The 16,870-nt window shown below is 39.8% G+C and overlaps 1 protein-coding gene across 4 annotated transcripts; it reads right to left on the bottom strand.

Annotated features, from left to right (window-relative positions):
- Positions 1–407: 407 nt before the first annotated feature.
- On the bottom strand, positions 408–16,493 carry smad5 (SMAD family member 5). 4 transcript variants are annotated; one of them, XM_055034218.1, is made up of 7 exons: positions 16,254–16,493; positions 11,310–12,174; positions 6,630–6,941; positions 4,280–4,369; positions 2,571–2,792; positions 2,233–2,489; positions 408–2,140 (listed from the first exon to the last, which is right to left on the bottom strand). In XM_055034218.1, the coding sequence occupies exons 2-7, from the start codon at positions 11,710–11,712 to the stop codon at positions 1,997–1,999; spliced, it is 1,428 nt and encodes a 475-aa protein (XP_054890193.1). In that variant the 5' UTR covers positions 11,713–12,174; positions 16,254–16,493; the 3' UTR covers positions 408–1,996. The 4 variants fall into 4 exon arrangements, with proteins under 4 accessions (XP_054890193.1, XP_054890194.1, XP_054890195.1 ...); XM_055034219.1 differs by lacking the exon at positions 16,254–16,493 and adding an exon at positions 15,741–15,874; XM_055034220.1 differs by lacking the exon at positions 16,254–16,493 and adding an exon at positions 15,053–15,118.
- Between the last annotated feature and the right edge of the window lie 377 nt (positions 16,494–16,870).

The raw sequence follows: 16,870 nt of genomic DNA on the forward strand, positions 1-16,870 counted from the left end.
AGTGATATTAAAGAACTGGAGATCCGAAACGCAGAATAAGTAACTACAAACCGTATCCACGGTCGATATCAGATATCGAAGAAGAAATAAATAAAAACGTTTTTTTTTCTCTCCATTATTGGTGATGAAAATATTCTGCGGTGTAAGTTGTTTTCTAAACGCACTATAGTGTGATGTCTTTATTTTAATTACAAAAATTCAAATATACATTAAAGATGTATGAACCTTCCAGGCTCCTCTGCTTCAAGGATGCTTTGCGTCATCAGCACCAGAACCAGAACTCATCTAACCTGGAACAAACACTCACTAAATAGTTTAATAGAATTTACCTGTTTTAGTTTTTAAAAAATATATATGTATATATAATGACCATAATGGGTAGAAGTTCAGGTGAAATATAACCAATCCAGGATTTCCCCTTTAATGGAAATATTACAATATTCTCCTACTGACAATTATATTAGTCATTTGTTGCCAATGTTGAACTCAAGAGTGTACTGTTACAGGCAAAATCAAGCCAGGCTTCATTTACTAAAGATTGAGAGTACGGTAACATTTTAAATCAGTTTTTTATTGATTTGTTTAGGGTCCCTCATTACTGGTAATTTTCAAAACGTAACACTTGTGTCAATTTCCATCTTCTTTCCTGAGTTTTAAACAAACATCCTCAAATTTTCCCTTGCTGCCTCTAGTAACTTTATTAACCACAAAAATGTTTGGTCAACCAAACGGCATATGCTCTAAAATACACTGCAAATACACTGCTTTATTGACCAATAAGGATGCTATATTTGCAGGTTAGATCACAGCAAACAAAAGCCTTCAGCGTTATGTACTCAGTGTTTCGACGTCACATGGGTTGCCTTTTAATTTTTATGGCTCTGTCATGACAACGCCTGATGTAGGGTTTAGAAACAAAGTATGGAGGTGGAATAAAAAAAAAAATTAAAAAAAATCCACATAGTGTTAATAATACACACATTAGGAAATTAAACCTGACTCCAGTACAGAGTCAGAACCATTAACAAATACTTTTTTATTTTTATTTCATGGAGCTAATAAAGTGAATTAACATAATGCCTTGGTACCCAAGTCAAAATTTAATATGCCTCCACAAAAAAAAAAAAAAAAAAAATCTATGAGTGCACAATATTGTTAATACAGTGAGTCTGGAAAATACAGCCACTCTTACTTAAACTTGAGAGTACAAACAAGCCTCAATAACAGTGGTGCTCATGTTGTGGTTTCACAATACCTACCTCTATGGCAACAGATGTAACATTAAAAATGTTAGCTTATGGCATGTTTAACTTGTTCAGTGATCTCCCATATCAAAAGAAACAAACAAAAAAAAAAAAAAAAAAAAAAACTATCACATTGGCATACAGAACTTTGTTAAAAGCAGTAGCTCAGTGTTCATTTCTAGCAGTAGACTATAAAAAAAAGCATTTGTTATATCAGACTAATGGTAAACATAACTGTGTCCATCTCTTAACTGAAATAACTGACAAAGAAAATGTAAGAAAAGTGTTTCATAGATTTTAAAATTCTCCGGCAGACGAAGCAGAGCAGTGAAACCGTTCTCTGCCTAATTATAAACTACAAATAAAGTAAAAAAAAAAAAAAAACACAAAAAAACCCCAATGTAACCCATGCCTAATTATCGTTGGACAGATTCAGCCCTAAGTTGTTCCATGCTGTGGCATTGTCGAGCAGTAGTGTCTGTGTTAGGGTAACTTCAAACTGCTCCTTCTCCCGGTATTTTCTTGCAATATTGGGGTTTTTTTAATATGTAAATGAAATGGATTTTGGCTGAGACCATTGATGAATTTCCTGCGAGAGCTTTATATCCCTTCCCAAGTGTAAACAGTTCAGCCATTAAGACAGCTTTAAATTACAAATCAAGGTAAAAAGGGAGATAAAAAAAAAGGACAAAAAAATTATAAAAGAAACCAGAAAGGTAAAAAGGTCTTCTAAATCTCCCAGAAGTCTGTTATTAGGACACAGAGGAGATGGGGTTGAGAGGCGAACCCATCTGTGTCAGCACTTTATCCAGCCACTGCAGAGGCCCGTGCAGGTGCACCTCAATCCAGCAGGGGGTGCTGGTGACATCCTGTCGGTGGTACTCTGCTCCCCAGCCCTGAGAAATTTAAAAACAACCAACAGAAAGGTAAATCGTGACTTCTATTGCTGCTGTGAACTGTTTCAAAGTAAAAGCGTGCGACTCGTCACCTTGACGAAGCTCATCCTGATGGTGCACATCTTGGTGAGCTCGTAGACGGCCTCGAAGCCGTGGTTCACCGACTGGGCCAGCAACTGAGCGAACTCCTGGTTGTTGAAAATCTTCAGGCTGCACCCGCTCGGGATCTTGCACACGGTGGTGGGATGGAAGCCGTGGTGGAAGTTACAGTTGCGACTCTGGACGAAAATGCTGGTGTCGCTGAGGCACTCGGCGTACACCTCCCCTCCCACGTAGTACAGGTGCACTCCTAAGCAAACGGATGAATAAAGTGTCAGCGACTGAAAAACGGGGGGGAACACGTGCTGCGTCCTTCCAGTTGCCGCCGTACCCTTGCCAATGTGCCTGCGCGTGTTCTCGATGGTGGAATTGCGGTTGACGTTGGACAGCAGTCCGAGGCAGAAGCGGTTCTTGTTGTTTGACGGGTCGGTGAAGCCGTCCACCAGCACGCTGGTTGACGAGGCGTGGTAGGCCTCACCGACACGGTTGTTGAGCTCGTAGTAGACGATGGAGCACCAGTGGCTCGGTTCCTCGTACTCCACCGGCTGCACGTCTGGAAGCGGAGCGGATTGAGATACGTTTCAGCTTTTGCTGAGATGCAACGCTAAAAGTCTTTGAAGATTCTCACAAAAATCAAAGCAATTTTGACTTGGAGAAAGTCACATTAGAGATCAATCTGTCAGACTTAATACAAATCCTTAGGTTTGTGTTGTTTTTATTTCCTGGAACACTACCGTTTCTCAAATGTAGTAATAACTAAATTAGAAAAAGGAAGATTCAAGCTCATTCTCTTAAACGCATAGTAGGAAGTAATACAAGCCATTTAGCCCAATTGGTAAAAACCACCAAATGCTTATTTCACTAAATTCAGTGTTTCTTTAAAGCATGAAGCTACACTAGACCAATGAAAACACTTATCAATTGAAGGAATGTTGAGAGGATGGAAAATAAGTGCAGGAGAAAAAAAAACAGCAGAACAAACATGGACAAAGATTGATTGTGAGCAGAGCCAATTGAAGAGCTGGGCTGAGATTCACACGTTGTGGTCTCGACTTAGGGATGTTGTCAAGCATTAAGTGTATTGGCAACATCACCAATCTCTAGTAGCATTGGGGGATGTTTGTTCACACATTAGGTCATTAAATGTAATGGAAGTGACGGATGTAAACAATTAAATGAGATATATTGATAATTCAGCTGTGGTGCAAACGCTCATCATCTACCAGCCATCTGAGGAGATGTCGGAGTCTTATTCAGGCGTTGGAGCGTCAAGTCCCCTGATTCTGGGGAAACTGTAGTCTGGGGTTCTATGGATTCAACACGTTCACGTTATGAACTCTGTGTGCTGTAAAAGCTCCTGTGGATCCAGCTGCACATTGTCCAAAAAATTGTCTTCCTCTTGCTACTTCCTGTCATCCTCTTCAGCGGGTTTGCCAGTAGTAACATCCGGCTGTCAATTGCGAGACTCTTTTGATGTGAAAACTGTTTTAATGTTGAAGAACCACATCATTCTAACAATCATTTTCCGAAAAACATGATTTTTTTCCTAAATTGTTTTCATAAAGCAAATTTATTTTGGGAATTACAATTTGGGCAATTTTATTATTAGTGGAAATGGAGTTAAAGACATTTTAGGGACAAAAGCTACCACTGTTTCATTTCTTCGAGCTAAGATAGTCCTGAGCCACAAGAAAACAACAACAACAACAAAAACAACTGGACTGTGACTCAATGATCCTATTTTTAGCTGAAGATGAAGGTTTTCACTTTTATTTGTAATTGATGGTTTAATGATTCTGCTATCACTACCCTTGAATAACCAGCAAACAGAATGACTACAAGAAAGTCATTCTGGTAATATGACTGTTATGTTATCCACTATAACTAAAGGATAATAAATCAACCTGGATGCAATGACTGTATTTTCAAAGGATTTACTAACACAACATAACTTCTCTATAATATTTCAGGTTTACTGAGATGTGTCTGCATCTTTTTATTTTATTTTTTAACTCTCCAGATATCGTGTGCAGTTCCCACCTCTAGGTATGCTGCTGCTCGTTTCCATGGACTGGCTGTCCTGGACCAGCTGCTCCTCCGGGGGCATGTAGGCCGGAGGCGGGGTGTCAGCTGAGACATGAAGAGCAGTTAGCAATGGATGAGACCAGTTGTTACTGCTACTGGCAAATGGTCTCACACACACACAAAAATCTCCCCAGACAATCATCACAGGATCTGTACCCCGGAAACGGTGTCAGATTACACGTACGCCTCACTTCTGAACCACATGCTAACCCATTCCCGACAAAGAGCCAACGAGGCGTTTGAGTCCTTACAGGAGAAGAGAAGAAATGGAGAGAAATCTGAACTACAATATGCGTCTGCAACACCAAACAGGTTTATATCCTGAAATTAAACTGTTCCTACTCGACTCCCTGCAGCAGATCTGGACTTTTCACTGTAACATCTACCGATTAAAAAAAAAAAACTATCCCCCAAACCCAAACAATCCATTGGGCTTTTTTCAGCTAAATATGCAGCAACATTTCAGCAGGTAAACGGAGGAGGATAAAGGCTTCCTGATGGCCATACTTGGTGCTCTGGCAGACAGAACTTCGCTGGCATTTCCTTTTTTCCCATTAGGACGTGGTTTGATTAGGATCAAACTGGTAAACTCATCTGGTTAGATTTTTGCAAAAAGCTTCAAAAATACCACATTAAGAGTGATATGGTATAAAACTAAAATCAGGTTGTTTTTTTCATATCACATCTGATTTTAATCAATTTCTTTCCTTGATTTCTTTTTTTATTACAAACTATTTTCAAAAAGTGACTTAATTCAGTCATCCCTTCTGTGCATGGGACAACAAAGTATTAGGGACAGGCTATGAGAATGTTTTGTTTAATTATGAGAATAAAGTCATAATATTAGCAAAATAAAGACCAAATTTTACCTTAAGAGCACATTGAATTATGAGAAAAAAGTTTTAATGAGAAAAGATCTTTGATGGAGTGAACTGACATGAGCAAATCAGTCGGTGTGGTTCTTTCTTTAAAATATACTCTAGCGCAATCATTTTCAAATCCAACTACAGATAATTTGTTGCTGACACATTAAAATATTCAGGATTTCTTCATTTATAAAACTGACAAGCTCAAAACTTCACAAGATGCTCAACATTCCTCATTTGACATTTTTTTCTATATTTTGTGGAGGAGTTTTAATAATACAGCTGAATTTGTTTTTGCACTATTATGATTGTAATTGTAATATGACTTATCTTTTGTATTGCTGCAACTGTTTTTCTGGCAATACCACGACTGTTTTCTGTATAACAATTTTTCTGAGAATATGATTATTTTGTATGACTTCAACTGTCTTCTGGGAATATGACTCATTTTCCGAAATCTTTCCGGTAATGTAATAAATGTTTTTCATACCATTATGACTTATCTGGTAATATCACAACTTATAATTATTACAACTTTCTTCTGGTGTTATGATGTTTTTATATTTTATGAAATTTTTCTGGTAATGTGGAAACTGTTTTATGGATTATTACAACGTTTGTGTGGTTATACGACAACTTTATTCTTGTTACAAAAAATATAAATCCTGGCCTGGGCCTAATTCTTCATCACAGAGTTGACCTGAATTCAAAGTCCAAATAAACAGAAGCTGTAAAAAACGTTTATCAAACAAAAATGGCCGCCCAGCGCTTGCTGACGTCACTCTGAACTGTGGAAGCCCTTAATCCCCCCCAAAAAATCTTCATTTTCCTAATATCAAATCTTTGAAAACCAAATATTTTATTAATTGCTGTAATGGATTTATCGCTGACCCATAACCATGGTTTTATTTTGAAAATAACCTGAAAGCAAGAAGCTAAAAAATGAATTGGAGCTCAGAATGACAAAGAAGTAGCAAGAAAATGCGTCATTATTAACAAGGTTGTCACAATATAATATTTAAAGCCGATACTAAGTTAAACACTTGATACTCAGAACAATGGACAGCAGCAAGCAGCAGGGGGAGCCTGGTTCAGGTTCTGGTCAGCCAGAAGCTGCAATGTGAACCTCTGAGCTAATTTGGGAAGATGGAAAACGGCTTCGTTTGTGTCAATTCTGAGCCAAATTAATATTTTTAAAGAGTTTTCTTGACAACCCTAGATACCAATGGTTGACACAAACAATTATTACAGTCTCCTTTTAACTCCACTAAACAGATTTTTTTCTATATACCTATACATAAAATAATCTGAGCTCCTCTGAGACGTGTGATTGTGAATTCTCGCTTTTTGCTGCCTGTGTAACACAACAGAAGCAGCTCAGGAAAAACAACAGCCTGGCGTATTTCCCGGGGTCGGGTACATGAGTGAGCTTGGCGTACCTGGGAGTTGGAATGGACTGGAGGGCCCCGAGCTGGCAGGAGAGTTGGGGTAGGTACCGCTGCTGGCTGGAGAGGAAGGGTAGGGGGAATTGGGAGAAATGGGGAAAGAGCCGCCGCCTCCTCCTCCTCCTCCTCCGCCTCCACCTCCATTGCTGTTGCCACCGCTGCCACTGTGTGGCTGCGGGAAGGAGTCTGGGAAGGTGGCGTTCAGGGGCATGTGCGGCTCGTTGTGGGTGAGGTTGCGAAACTGTACGAGCAAGCTGTGCTGCGGGTTGAACTCGCTGTGCCTCGGTACCAGGACCGGTGGGAGAACTGGATGGTGGAGAGCAAAGACGTCCAAACAGGAACATTAGTTTAACACAGGAAACACACATCTGTAAAATATCAAATGGCTCGGCGAAATATTTACGCATTTGACTAGAAAACATGAAGATATTTAAGAATCCTAAAGACTCGTCACTCTAAACGACTCAATTAAAACATTAGCCAATTACTAAGAAAATATCATAGAAAATACAAACTCATAAGCATTGCGGCTAAGATTACAGCAGGAGAAATAAAGAAAACATATCTATCAAGACTGAAACTATCATTTGTAGTAATATATTGACTATTCTAATGGTCAACTGGATAAAACAAAAGGCACATTCCACAGAATTTTAATTTAACATACATTAGCCAGCAAACAAGGTATATTAAATCTATTAAAAGGGTATATTAGCAGCTACTGCTGCTAACTAGCAGATAACTAGCTTGCATCCTCGCCTTGAGTTACAGAACGCAATGAAATATCTGTTCACAACTCAAAGTTTTGCATGAGAATAAAGTCCCACAAGAAAAAAAGCTACATAGAATTAGCTTAAATAGACCTGCCTCAACAAAATTCAAGACCTGTGATTAACATATTTAAGGCCAACTTTCTCTTTTTGCAATGAATTTCAGACATTTTAATACCTCAATTTTACGTGCATTAATTCAAGACTTTCTCAGGATGCGCAGGGACCCCAGGTTCCTTAATGAATCTTACACAGAGATAAATCACAAAGAGCTAACAGTTCCTTTCTCCCTCTTCGTTTGAAACCCTTCTGAAAGCCTTTGTTGATATGCTGCAAATGTGCAGCGTCTCCTGACCGACATGTGATCCACATCCTCGAACCAGTCAATAAAGAGCTGGCGATCTCAAGCAAGCCCAGTGTCAGAAAGGCCGTCCTGTCAGGGTCATCCTTCACTGTGTTTATGGGGTGTGTGAATGACATTAGGAGATGAGCGGGGAGGTTCACGCAGGGAAAGTGCTGGGAGTTTAGCCTGAGTGGTTTGTGCGCTTAGGAAGCCGCTCTCTGATACCACACCCAATCTGGAGTGCCTGAGGCATATAATCTAATAAGACTCCTAGAGCTAGTGATATTGATTTTCTGTGAAATGGAAGAGGCGGGTTGAACAGGCCTGCATGATGACAGCCTGCTGACCTTTGTGGATTTGTTTACCAGATCCCTTAGAGCTCCCTTCCGAGCTCTAAGGGATCTGGCACGACTCGGAGAACCATTCATCATCCATTTATTAAAAATGAATTTTAAAAAAAAAACCTAAATCATTATGTCTTTGTTGTACAAATGTAATTATGACATTATGGTAGCGTAATAATTCAGAAAATTACTGTGTGTGCTTATCGATCACCTTGATTACAAACACTGCTGTTAACGTGTGGATGCAGGTGCAGGAAATCTTTTTAATTACATTTACGGTCACAGTCGTATTGATGTTAGCAATAACTGCAAAAGCGACATATTTCATCTGCTTCCTGTTAAACTGGGTTAGGGTTATTGTCAGGTGGTGGGCTGCGGCATCTAAACACGACACTACAGTATGAGAATGCAAAGCCTGGCGACTTCTAGGGAATAAAAAAATAAGTGTTCATCCAAGACAGAAAAAGATTTGTCCTGCTGGGGCTTCTGCAGCTCTAAAATAAAGATTTTCTTTTTTAATTAACTTGCAACAGCTCAGACTGTCGCAAAGGAATAATTATCCGTTTAATTTCAACGGGACAAAATACGACATACTGGCTCCTGTCATGTCTGCTAACAATTTCTCTCATTTCACATTGTTTTGCAGCCTGTGGCAAACACTTTTTGGAACGTAGATGAATGTCGTTAAGTGCATAGTTAGATGTGCATATTTAGATATGAACACGATGGGAAGCAGCAATTAAGAGTCTAATAATTTGAGTAAAATATAGGTTGATGCAGCTGGAAATAAAACAATAAACACTAAAAGCTACCGACTAAAGGAATCCCGATATGGAAATAAATTCTAGATCAGGTATCATGTCCAATCTATTCAGTCTAATTCTATGCGTGATGTCTGAGTGACATCATGCTTTATTATTTATTTGACATTTTATTTGTAATTCCTGATTGAACTTTCTGAACCATTTGAAAGAAAGTTTGTTAGTTTTTTTTCATGTTTGACCAAAATAGTCAAACTTTTGTTGTTGTTTTTTATTTTACTTTTCGAGACGTCATAGTAAATTTATTATTGTTTCAGATGCTTTATTTATTTTGGATATTTAAAATGTCTTTCAGTTCCAGAGTTCCAGAATGATTTTAATATGTTTTATTTTCATATACAAAATTTGTATGTAATTTTGTCAAAATACAACAAAGGGGCTCCATTTAGACCCCTACATCACTTTTAACTATTAAATATATAAATTCATGAAATAGAAGTCAAGCCAGGCATAAGATTAAAATTTCAGTCCCAGGTTTCATGATGATCACAAGGAGAACATGTTTAGTTCAGACGAGATCGAAGAAACTTTAAAGGGGCAGTATTATGTGTTTTCCAGGCACATAGTGCCATTTTATAGCACAATCAAGTAGCTATAGAACCCTCTGTTCTAAAAAAAATGCTATATATAAAAAATATGACTTGACTCCCTGATTTAACGGCATGAAATTGGGCCTCTCTGTCTCTTTAAAAAACTCTTGTTCGTTCTGAAACTCTGCCTTCAGAAAGTCATCAGAACATGGCACCTCTAACAATGTTTCAACCAGATGTAGCCTGGGTAATGAGCTCAGCTGATGTTCCACCAGGCGTTTGCCAATTGCTGCTGGCTAGTCTGAAGGAGCCGAGTTGGGGAGTCGATGGTTAGGGCTGCTTTGTGAGGTGGAAGCTTAGAAATTGTAGCTCTGAGGAGGAGTTGACTCCTCAAAGGCGGAGATAGGTCCACCCACATGCAACGATTGCCATGGAGATGAAAGGCTTTCTCAAACCAACACTCCAGGTATGTTTCGGTAATTACATTACAACATAATGTAGAGCTCAAAAAGTAAATTTTACATCACACTGCCCCTTTAAAGTTAACTGTTTTCAGTAACGCAGCAGCTTTAAGAAGTTATCTGAAAGAAAGTTCTTTTTTACAAGTTCAGGCATGTCTGGTTCAGGCATGTCTGGTTTTCACAGGGAAAACCAGTGAACTCTCAGCTGATAAAAGTGTGGAGTAAAATACAGTTGGTGCCATTTAACACCTCCGGCCTTGCAGCATCTGTCACTCGCAAAATATGCTGGATCAACAAAAGTTTGAAGACGAGCTGCACAAAGGATCCAGTTCCAATCCAAACAGTAATAGACGTGTGCATTATTTCAATCAGAACATGTTGGACATATTAATGCCCATGTATATTTATAAAGTGTTTGACCAGTTGGAAATATAAATCAATCACAAGAGATGTCCTAATTTCATTACAGCAATTTTAAGAATCAGTATTGCAATCACATATCCTCCTAAAGTTGTGGTTGGCAGATTTGTGGGAATGGGTTCTACATTAGCTCTTACATTCTGATATTTTTCTTACTTTTTTTTCCTGTTTCTGGCAGAAAAAATGAAAGATCTTCTGGACGATTATTCCCTCTGGTTTTGGATGCTGTGCAGCTGGAACTGAATTTCCCTTTGGAATCAATAAAATTAAGTCATGATCATGTGATCATTTTGCCATTGTTTTAGAATAATAGCAAAATCCTCTCCATTGTGTGCTTTCACACTAAATGTGACGTCGCTTTTGGTTCAAAACATAAATAATTGAAGGTCAATTAATGGCAGACGGCTAGGAGAAAATAAAAAGATGAATTAGTGTTTCTGTAGAATAGCTTTCAAACCCAAATCAGATGAAACTCAAAAATTGGCCATTAAAACGCTGATCAGTGAATTTTTCTCTTCCTTTAGTGAGAACGGGGTTTCCCATGGTGAAATTCAAGGACTTTTTTTTAGTATTTTCAAGGTAAGTTTTCACATTTTTCCAGCACCACTTAGGAGATTTAAAAAATACAAATGAACTAAAGACGACAATTTCAATTATGACATCGAATTTTGCTGATTCTAACTGACAAAACATAAAAAGTTTAGTCCGATTTAACTTCAGACAGCAATAAAACTATTTTTATCTTTAAATATCCGGTTTCAATATAAATGATGCCTTACAAATTTAGGCTTTTAAACACACGTTAGATTGTACTTTATTAACTAACCGTGCAGTTTGAATATCAGGCACTTTCAAGGACTACAGGAATCAAGCACTTTCTAAAACACCCAAAAAAAAAAAAAAAAACACTCGTATTTAATCAGCTGTATAAACCGTGTGAGTTTTATAGCAGAAAACCAAAACCAGTTGGACCAGTAGCACCTACCGGGGCTCTCCACTCGCTTGTAGTGATACGGGTTGATGCAGACCTCCTTCTGCTTGGAACCGAACGGATACTCGCACACCTCCAGCGGCTTGAGCTCGTGGTGCGACTGCAGGTCCGGCCAGCGCCACACCCTGCAGTAGATGACGTGGGGGAGGCCCTTCCTGTGTGACACCTGGAGCCGACCGTCCAGCGATCTGGGGATGGTGACGCATTTGCTGGGCTGACCGGGACAGCTCAGGGCCTTCTCCAGGTCCTCCATGGCGCCCTTCTTTTTCTTCAGCTTCTTCACCAGCGCATCCACCGCCTTCTCGGCCCATTTTTCCTCCTCGTCGCCCTGCTTCCAGCCCAGCAGCCGCTTGACCGCCGGGCTGGTGAAGGAGAACAGGCTGGACATGGAGGTCATGCTGCCGGCTGCAAGACTGTCAGGATTGTCGGTCAGCTCAGGGTTTTAGGGGGGAGGGAGAAAAACCAAAAAAAAAGTCCAAAACGAACTCTAAAAGAGCGCCTCAGTGTATGAATGCAAGCACAGATGATGGGTGGGGTGAACTTAGAGGAGGTTTCAGCCTTGTCCGACCAAGGACAGGAAGCAAGGGAGGAACGGGAGTCAGCAAGCAGGACGCAGCTGCTCCTGGTCAGGAAGGGCCCTCCAAGCAAGCTGCTCGGAGAAGGGTCACCGCCGATGATGGGAAGAGGAGGGGGGGGTCGCGTGTGTGTCCTGGGATCGGGACGCGGCTGCAGGTCTCACCGGCGAACGTCTGACACACGCTCTAAAAGAAAGCCGACATTGCTCGAATCGCTGCCGGCTCCTCTGGAGGCCACCGCCTTCCCGAACGGCGCAGCGCTGTGGTTTTGATCTGCTGCGCTCCTGCACACACGAAAGACAAAAAAAAAACTTTAAAAAAACAACTTTAAGGGATACACTGACCTGCGTGAAATCACTAAGATAAATAAGAATGTCTTATTGATCTGTAAAAATCAAGAAGAAATTCTTTTCTTCAATATTTGCTTAAATATACAAGAGCAGCGTCACCTTACGATCAAAAGTAAACACTTTGTCAATCCGATGTGCTTGCATACTTGCCGTCATGTAATTCTACTTGTAGTATTGTCAGTTATCAGAAACGCTAAAAGTCAAGATAAACAAAACATATGTAGCCAAGAATCTTGGCAACCTCAGCCTTCTGAAGCTACGCTCAGATACATCGCCCTTCGCTCTGCATCGTTCGGATCGGGGTCAAACACATGTCGCCTCCGGCTGCACAAGCAGCTGTTTGGGTGGGTGTGTGGGGGGTGTTGTGAAACTAAGTCGGTGGAAAAGGATGTGACCAGGAGGGCCGTTTCCTCCTCCATCTCATCTCTGCCCGGTCTCTCCCTCCTGGACCACAGCTGTCCGACAGCGGTGTGCCCACTGCTCATTGTTCTACGCGCACATGAAAGCCGGAGGAAGGAGGACACAAAAGGGAAGCGGAGACGTTATCGGACCCAAAATGTTCTGGATTTTGTTTGGCGTTTCCTCGGCAGGCAGATGTTTCAACAGAGGCTGTCGAGGGCTAGATCAGACCTGGCGGAGTTAGACTTAAACGTTGCTAATCATCAGTTAGCAATGATGACAGTCATGCTATAGACGAGGTCAAGAAAAGGTGAACATTTTTTATTTTTTTATAAAAGGTAATCAATGAAGACTTTATGCATGTCAGGGTTTCCTCTAAGAATTTTTTTTAAACTGGTGGGGTGACACCATCTTAAAAACCATTTTGAAAGAGCCTTCAAAATATATCTGAAACGATACGAGTTATGGCCAAACTACATTTGTTAGCTACCTTACGGTTGTCCAAATCAATCAATCAATAAATTTATTCACTCAACAAAACACATTTCATCACCAATGTGCAAAAGCATTGTCTTGTAACAATTCATCTAAATGAGAGAAAGGGAACAGGATGAAGAAAAACCTTTTAAAAACCTGCCTCCTTCTCAATCGTCACAAATATATTCTGTTTTCATGGCCGCATATATAAAAATCAAGAACATAACATATCATTCTCCTCATTGTTAACTCAAAATAGTATAAGACTATCTTCTTTTTTTCTTTTAAGGTATTTCAAATTAGCTTAAAGTAGGACATTTTTTCAAATCCCCATCCAAACTATTCCATAATTTGACTCCATGCACTGAAGTGCACATTTGTTTTAAAGTAATGCAGCACACGTTGATATTAGGGTCAACTTTACAAGTTTGAACTAAAAATGGATCCAACTTCACCTTCCTCAGGTAGCTTTTTCGCTTTTTCTCCCCCTCTACTTTAGACTGTCGTCTCCATTTAGCTTCACTCCTGAAAGTGGCGCAGTGCACAGTGGCCAGCTTCACAACCAGACAGGAGGCAGTGGCCATTTTCAAAATAAAGTGAATTTAACGCTTAATGTTTAAATTCCTTTCAAACTCTGATTATGGTTAGTGTAAGAGCGCAAACATTTATATTTTTAAAAAATCATTACATTTTGCCCTGTCGGTGCGCTGCAGTCAATAGTTGCTGATTAGAAATACACCAATGGCTCAGAGAAAAAAAAAATACAAAAAACTGTCTTTATCAGCTGTGATTTCAAAATTAGTAGACTGAAATATGAAAAACTATTTTTGCTTTATTTGTTGAGCATGTCAAAAGTCCCAACATTTCCAGTCTATGAACTCGTCAACCAACAGCAGGTACTTTGGTATTTTTTGTTTCAGTCATATAAAAGTTAGACACACTTTGATAAATTAGTCGTCATCGTTTGTAATGTTTTTCATTTAAAACTAAAACCTTCTTAGAAAATGGTTATTTTGTTAACATTTACTCATTGGCTTTGCATTTTAAAACTTCATTTACTCTATTTTTATTTTACCTTTCCATCACCACGAAGGCTAATTTAGCTTTCTAAATTGGTCCAAATCAGAATTAGAACATAAAAAAAAAATCAGAAATCTGATTAGTTCAACTTCAGTAATTAGTTTTAGGCCACATAATAAACAGCAGAATGGCCACCCAAAAATTGGCCAGTTCTGTTTAACCATGGGATCGGTGCACTGCTAGTGATTTTGATGCTACATGTTGAGAGTCACAGTATCTGGGGAAATTAACTTCTTCGTTTGTGTCTGGATTTTAAATCTATTATCCCTGTCAGACTTCTGAAAAAAATAACAACAAACAAAAAACAAAAAAAACAAAAGAAAGAAATCAGTGTCAGCAAAGAGGAGAAGCCTGATTGGCACATCTCTATTGCTAATCTTTTTCAAGTTCACAGTTTGTCATGATAGCTTATCACGTTTCAACTATCAAAGGCAGAGATCAAATCGGTCTTAAATACACATATTCATGGACACATTCTGAAACACATGGCTGGGAGGAGAATACAATACCACTCATCTCCTGATTCACTGAAACCACCACACTAGATGATTCATGGCCTTGCAGAGATCCTCGGGAATTTCTGAGCAAGAAGAAGGCATGTATGTGTGTGTGTGTATATATATATATATTTATATTTATTACAGTCCCATGATTAGCAGTTCTAAAAACAGCGTGTACAGAAACCTCGACAACACAAGAGGCCAAGCCAAGAAGTCGGTGAAGTGGCCAAGCAGAGGCAGTAGAAACAAATTATCTCAGATTTATAGAAGATAAGGCCGCATTGCAAGCTCCTGACAGAACTGCTGCAAAACTCTACAATCTTCAACAAGAACAGGGGGGATAAAGAAACACTTACCAGCTCATTAATTCTCTGTTTTGCTTTCTAGTGTCTGAAATGTTCAAATCTAAAGCGGAGGGGAATGACAACACGGAACAACGGAGAGAGCACCCTCCGCTTTTCCACCCAGAGACAGACAGGAATCAGGCTCATCTAGTGTTACACAAACCCTAAAACTGTAGTAAGATAAGCTGTGCTGCTCGAACCTCACACAACTACAATACAATACATATATTTTAATGTATGTGTATATATTTTGAATGAAAATAAATATATTAACTTTAATGGTGACTTGCGAGTTACTATGAGAACTCCCCTTGGGAATAAGCTAACTAGCCTAGCTCTCGTTAACAGAACTTGTTTAGCATGAAGTTAATGTCAAACGCTTCACAAAAAGCAAGCTTACCTACTTAAAGAATAAAGTTTAGGACTAACATCTTCTCTTTAAAACGACAATTAATTTAAAAACGATGTTGTTTTACTCCTGACGTGCAGCATGAGCTGCTTTTGTCTTTCACCGTCAGTCTCTTTCCAGAAACTTTTTAAACTTCTAATAAGTGACGCAAGGCTAATGTGTGTTAGCCGTTAGCCTAGCCCTCCTCAGTGGGACCGAGCAGCGAGCCGACGGACGCCGCACCGATGACGCTCTCTACGTTTCACTTTTACTCGTTTGCCGCAATGGCAAAGCTGGGGTTCAGCTACATACCTTCGTACGGAGTTAAGGTTCCATACATATGGTGATTCTTGAATATATTTCAATCCAAAGTCCCAACTTTTCTACTTGTAAATTACGCCTTGCTTCAGCCGACTCTTCTCTCCGACTCCTCACGCCGTGTCCTCCAGATCCAGGAGACAACTAGGCTGGAAACAAACGCATATCCCTCCGCCGCCACCAAAAGAAACAAAAAAATAGTTCTCACTCTAGCGAGAACTGGAGTGAACTGGGCTGGAGACTTGCCAAATCTCCAGTCCGGTCATCTTAACTGCATCAAACACATTTTATTTCAGAGGCACGCTTAAAATAAGATTTACTCGATCCATTTTGCGCATGATCAAGGGCGCTCCAACTTAAAACGTTTTTCCCTCCAACTACATGTACGCGAAAATAAAGGCGAAAACAGCTCCAAATCCAAAACCTGCTTCATGTGTAAGAAAGCGACAATAATGTAAGCGCAGTGTTTCGTTTCTGTGTGTTTCCGTGTTGTATGTGAAGTCTTACGGGGGTCGTGCTGAGGCTGGGGAACGTCTGTCTCTCTGGCTCACAAGTTGCTGGCTCCACTCAGTCTGGAGCGCTGCGGTTTGTTGTATTGTTGCCCTTTGTTGTCAGTCGCTCGAGACTTCAACAATTCCCGCGTTGCTAATCCGTTTAGTTTTAATGAATTCAGCCAGCTCCTCCAGACTCGCTCCCGTTTTCGCGGACGAAACTCCTCTCACGGACCGCACTGTTAGGAATGCGGACTCTCCATTCAGCCTCCGAATATAGTGCGGTATTTGTAGACTCGCCACTAGTGGGCAGCCGTCGACCTGTTAATCAAGCGGATCATTTGTGTGAATCTGATGAATTTTCTATTTTTTAATTATCGAACGCTTTGGGAAATATTTCTAAACAGAGGCGACCAAAAATTGTGAGGCCATGGGCAGGATTTGATTTGGGGCCCAATTCAAGATTGTCTGAATGTGATATTCCATCCATCCATTGTCTATCCTGAATTTTAAAATCTGTTACTTAACATAGCTTATTAAATAAATATCAGTAAATATTGTACATTGTGGATGTAGGTTTATTTCACCGACTTATTCATTTGGTGCTGATATTGTCTACCGTCCAGCTTTTCA

Source organism: Poeciliopsis prolifica, unplaced genomic scaffold (genome assembly GCF_027474105.1).
Source record: "Poeciliopsis prolifica strain line A6 unplaced genomic scaffold, Auburn_PproV2 SCAFFOLD009, whole genome shotgun sequence".
Lineage (NCBI taxonomy): Eukaryota > Metazoa > Chordata > Actinopteri > Cyprinodontiformes > Poeciliidae > Poeciliopsis > Poeciliopsis prolifica.

Bases quoted from the DNA above. Each gene is read 5' to 3' on its own strand.
- smad5 (XM_055034218.1), bottom strand. From the start codon at position 11,712: ATGACCTCCATGTCCAGCCTGTTCTCCTTCACCAGCCCGGCGGTCAAG. The intron at 4,370-6,629 runs GTACGCCAAGCT...TTCATGTCTCAG, and splicing joins CAGTCCATTCCAACTCCCAG to CTGACACCCCGCCTCCGGCC. The intron at 2,490-2,570 runs GTACGGCGGCAA...CCGTTTGCTTAG, and splicing joins GCGCAGGCACATTGGCAAGG to GAGTGCACCTGTACTACGTG.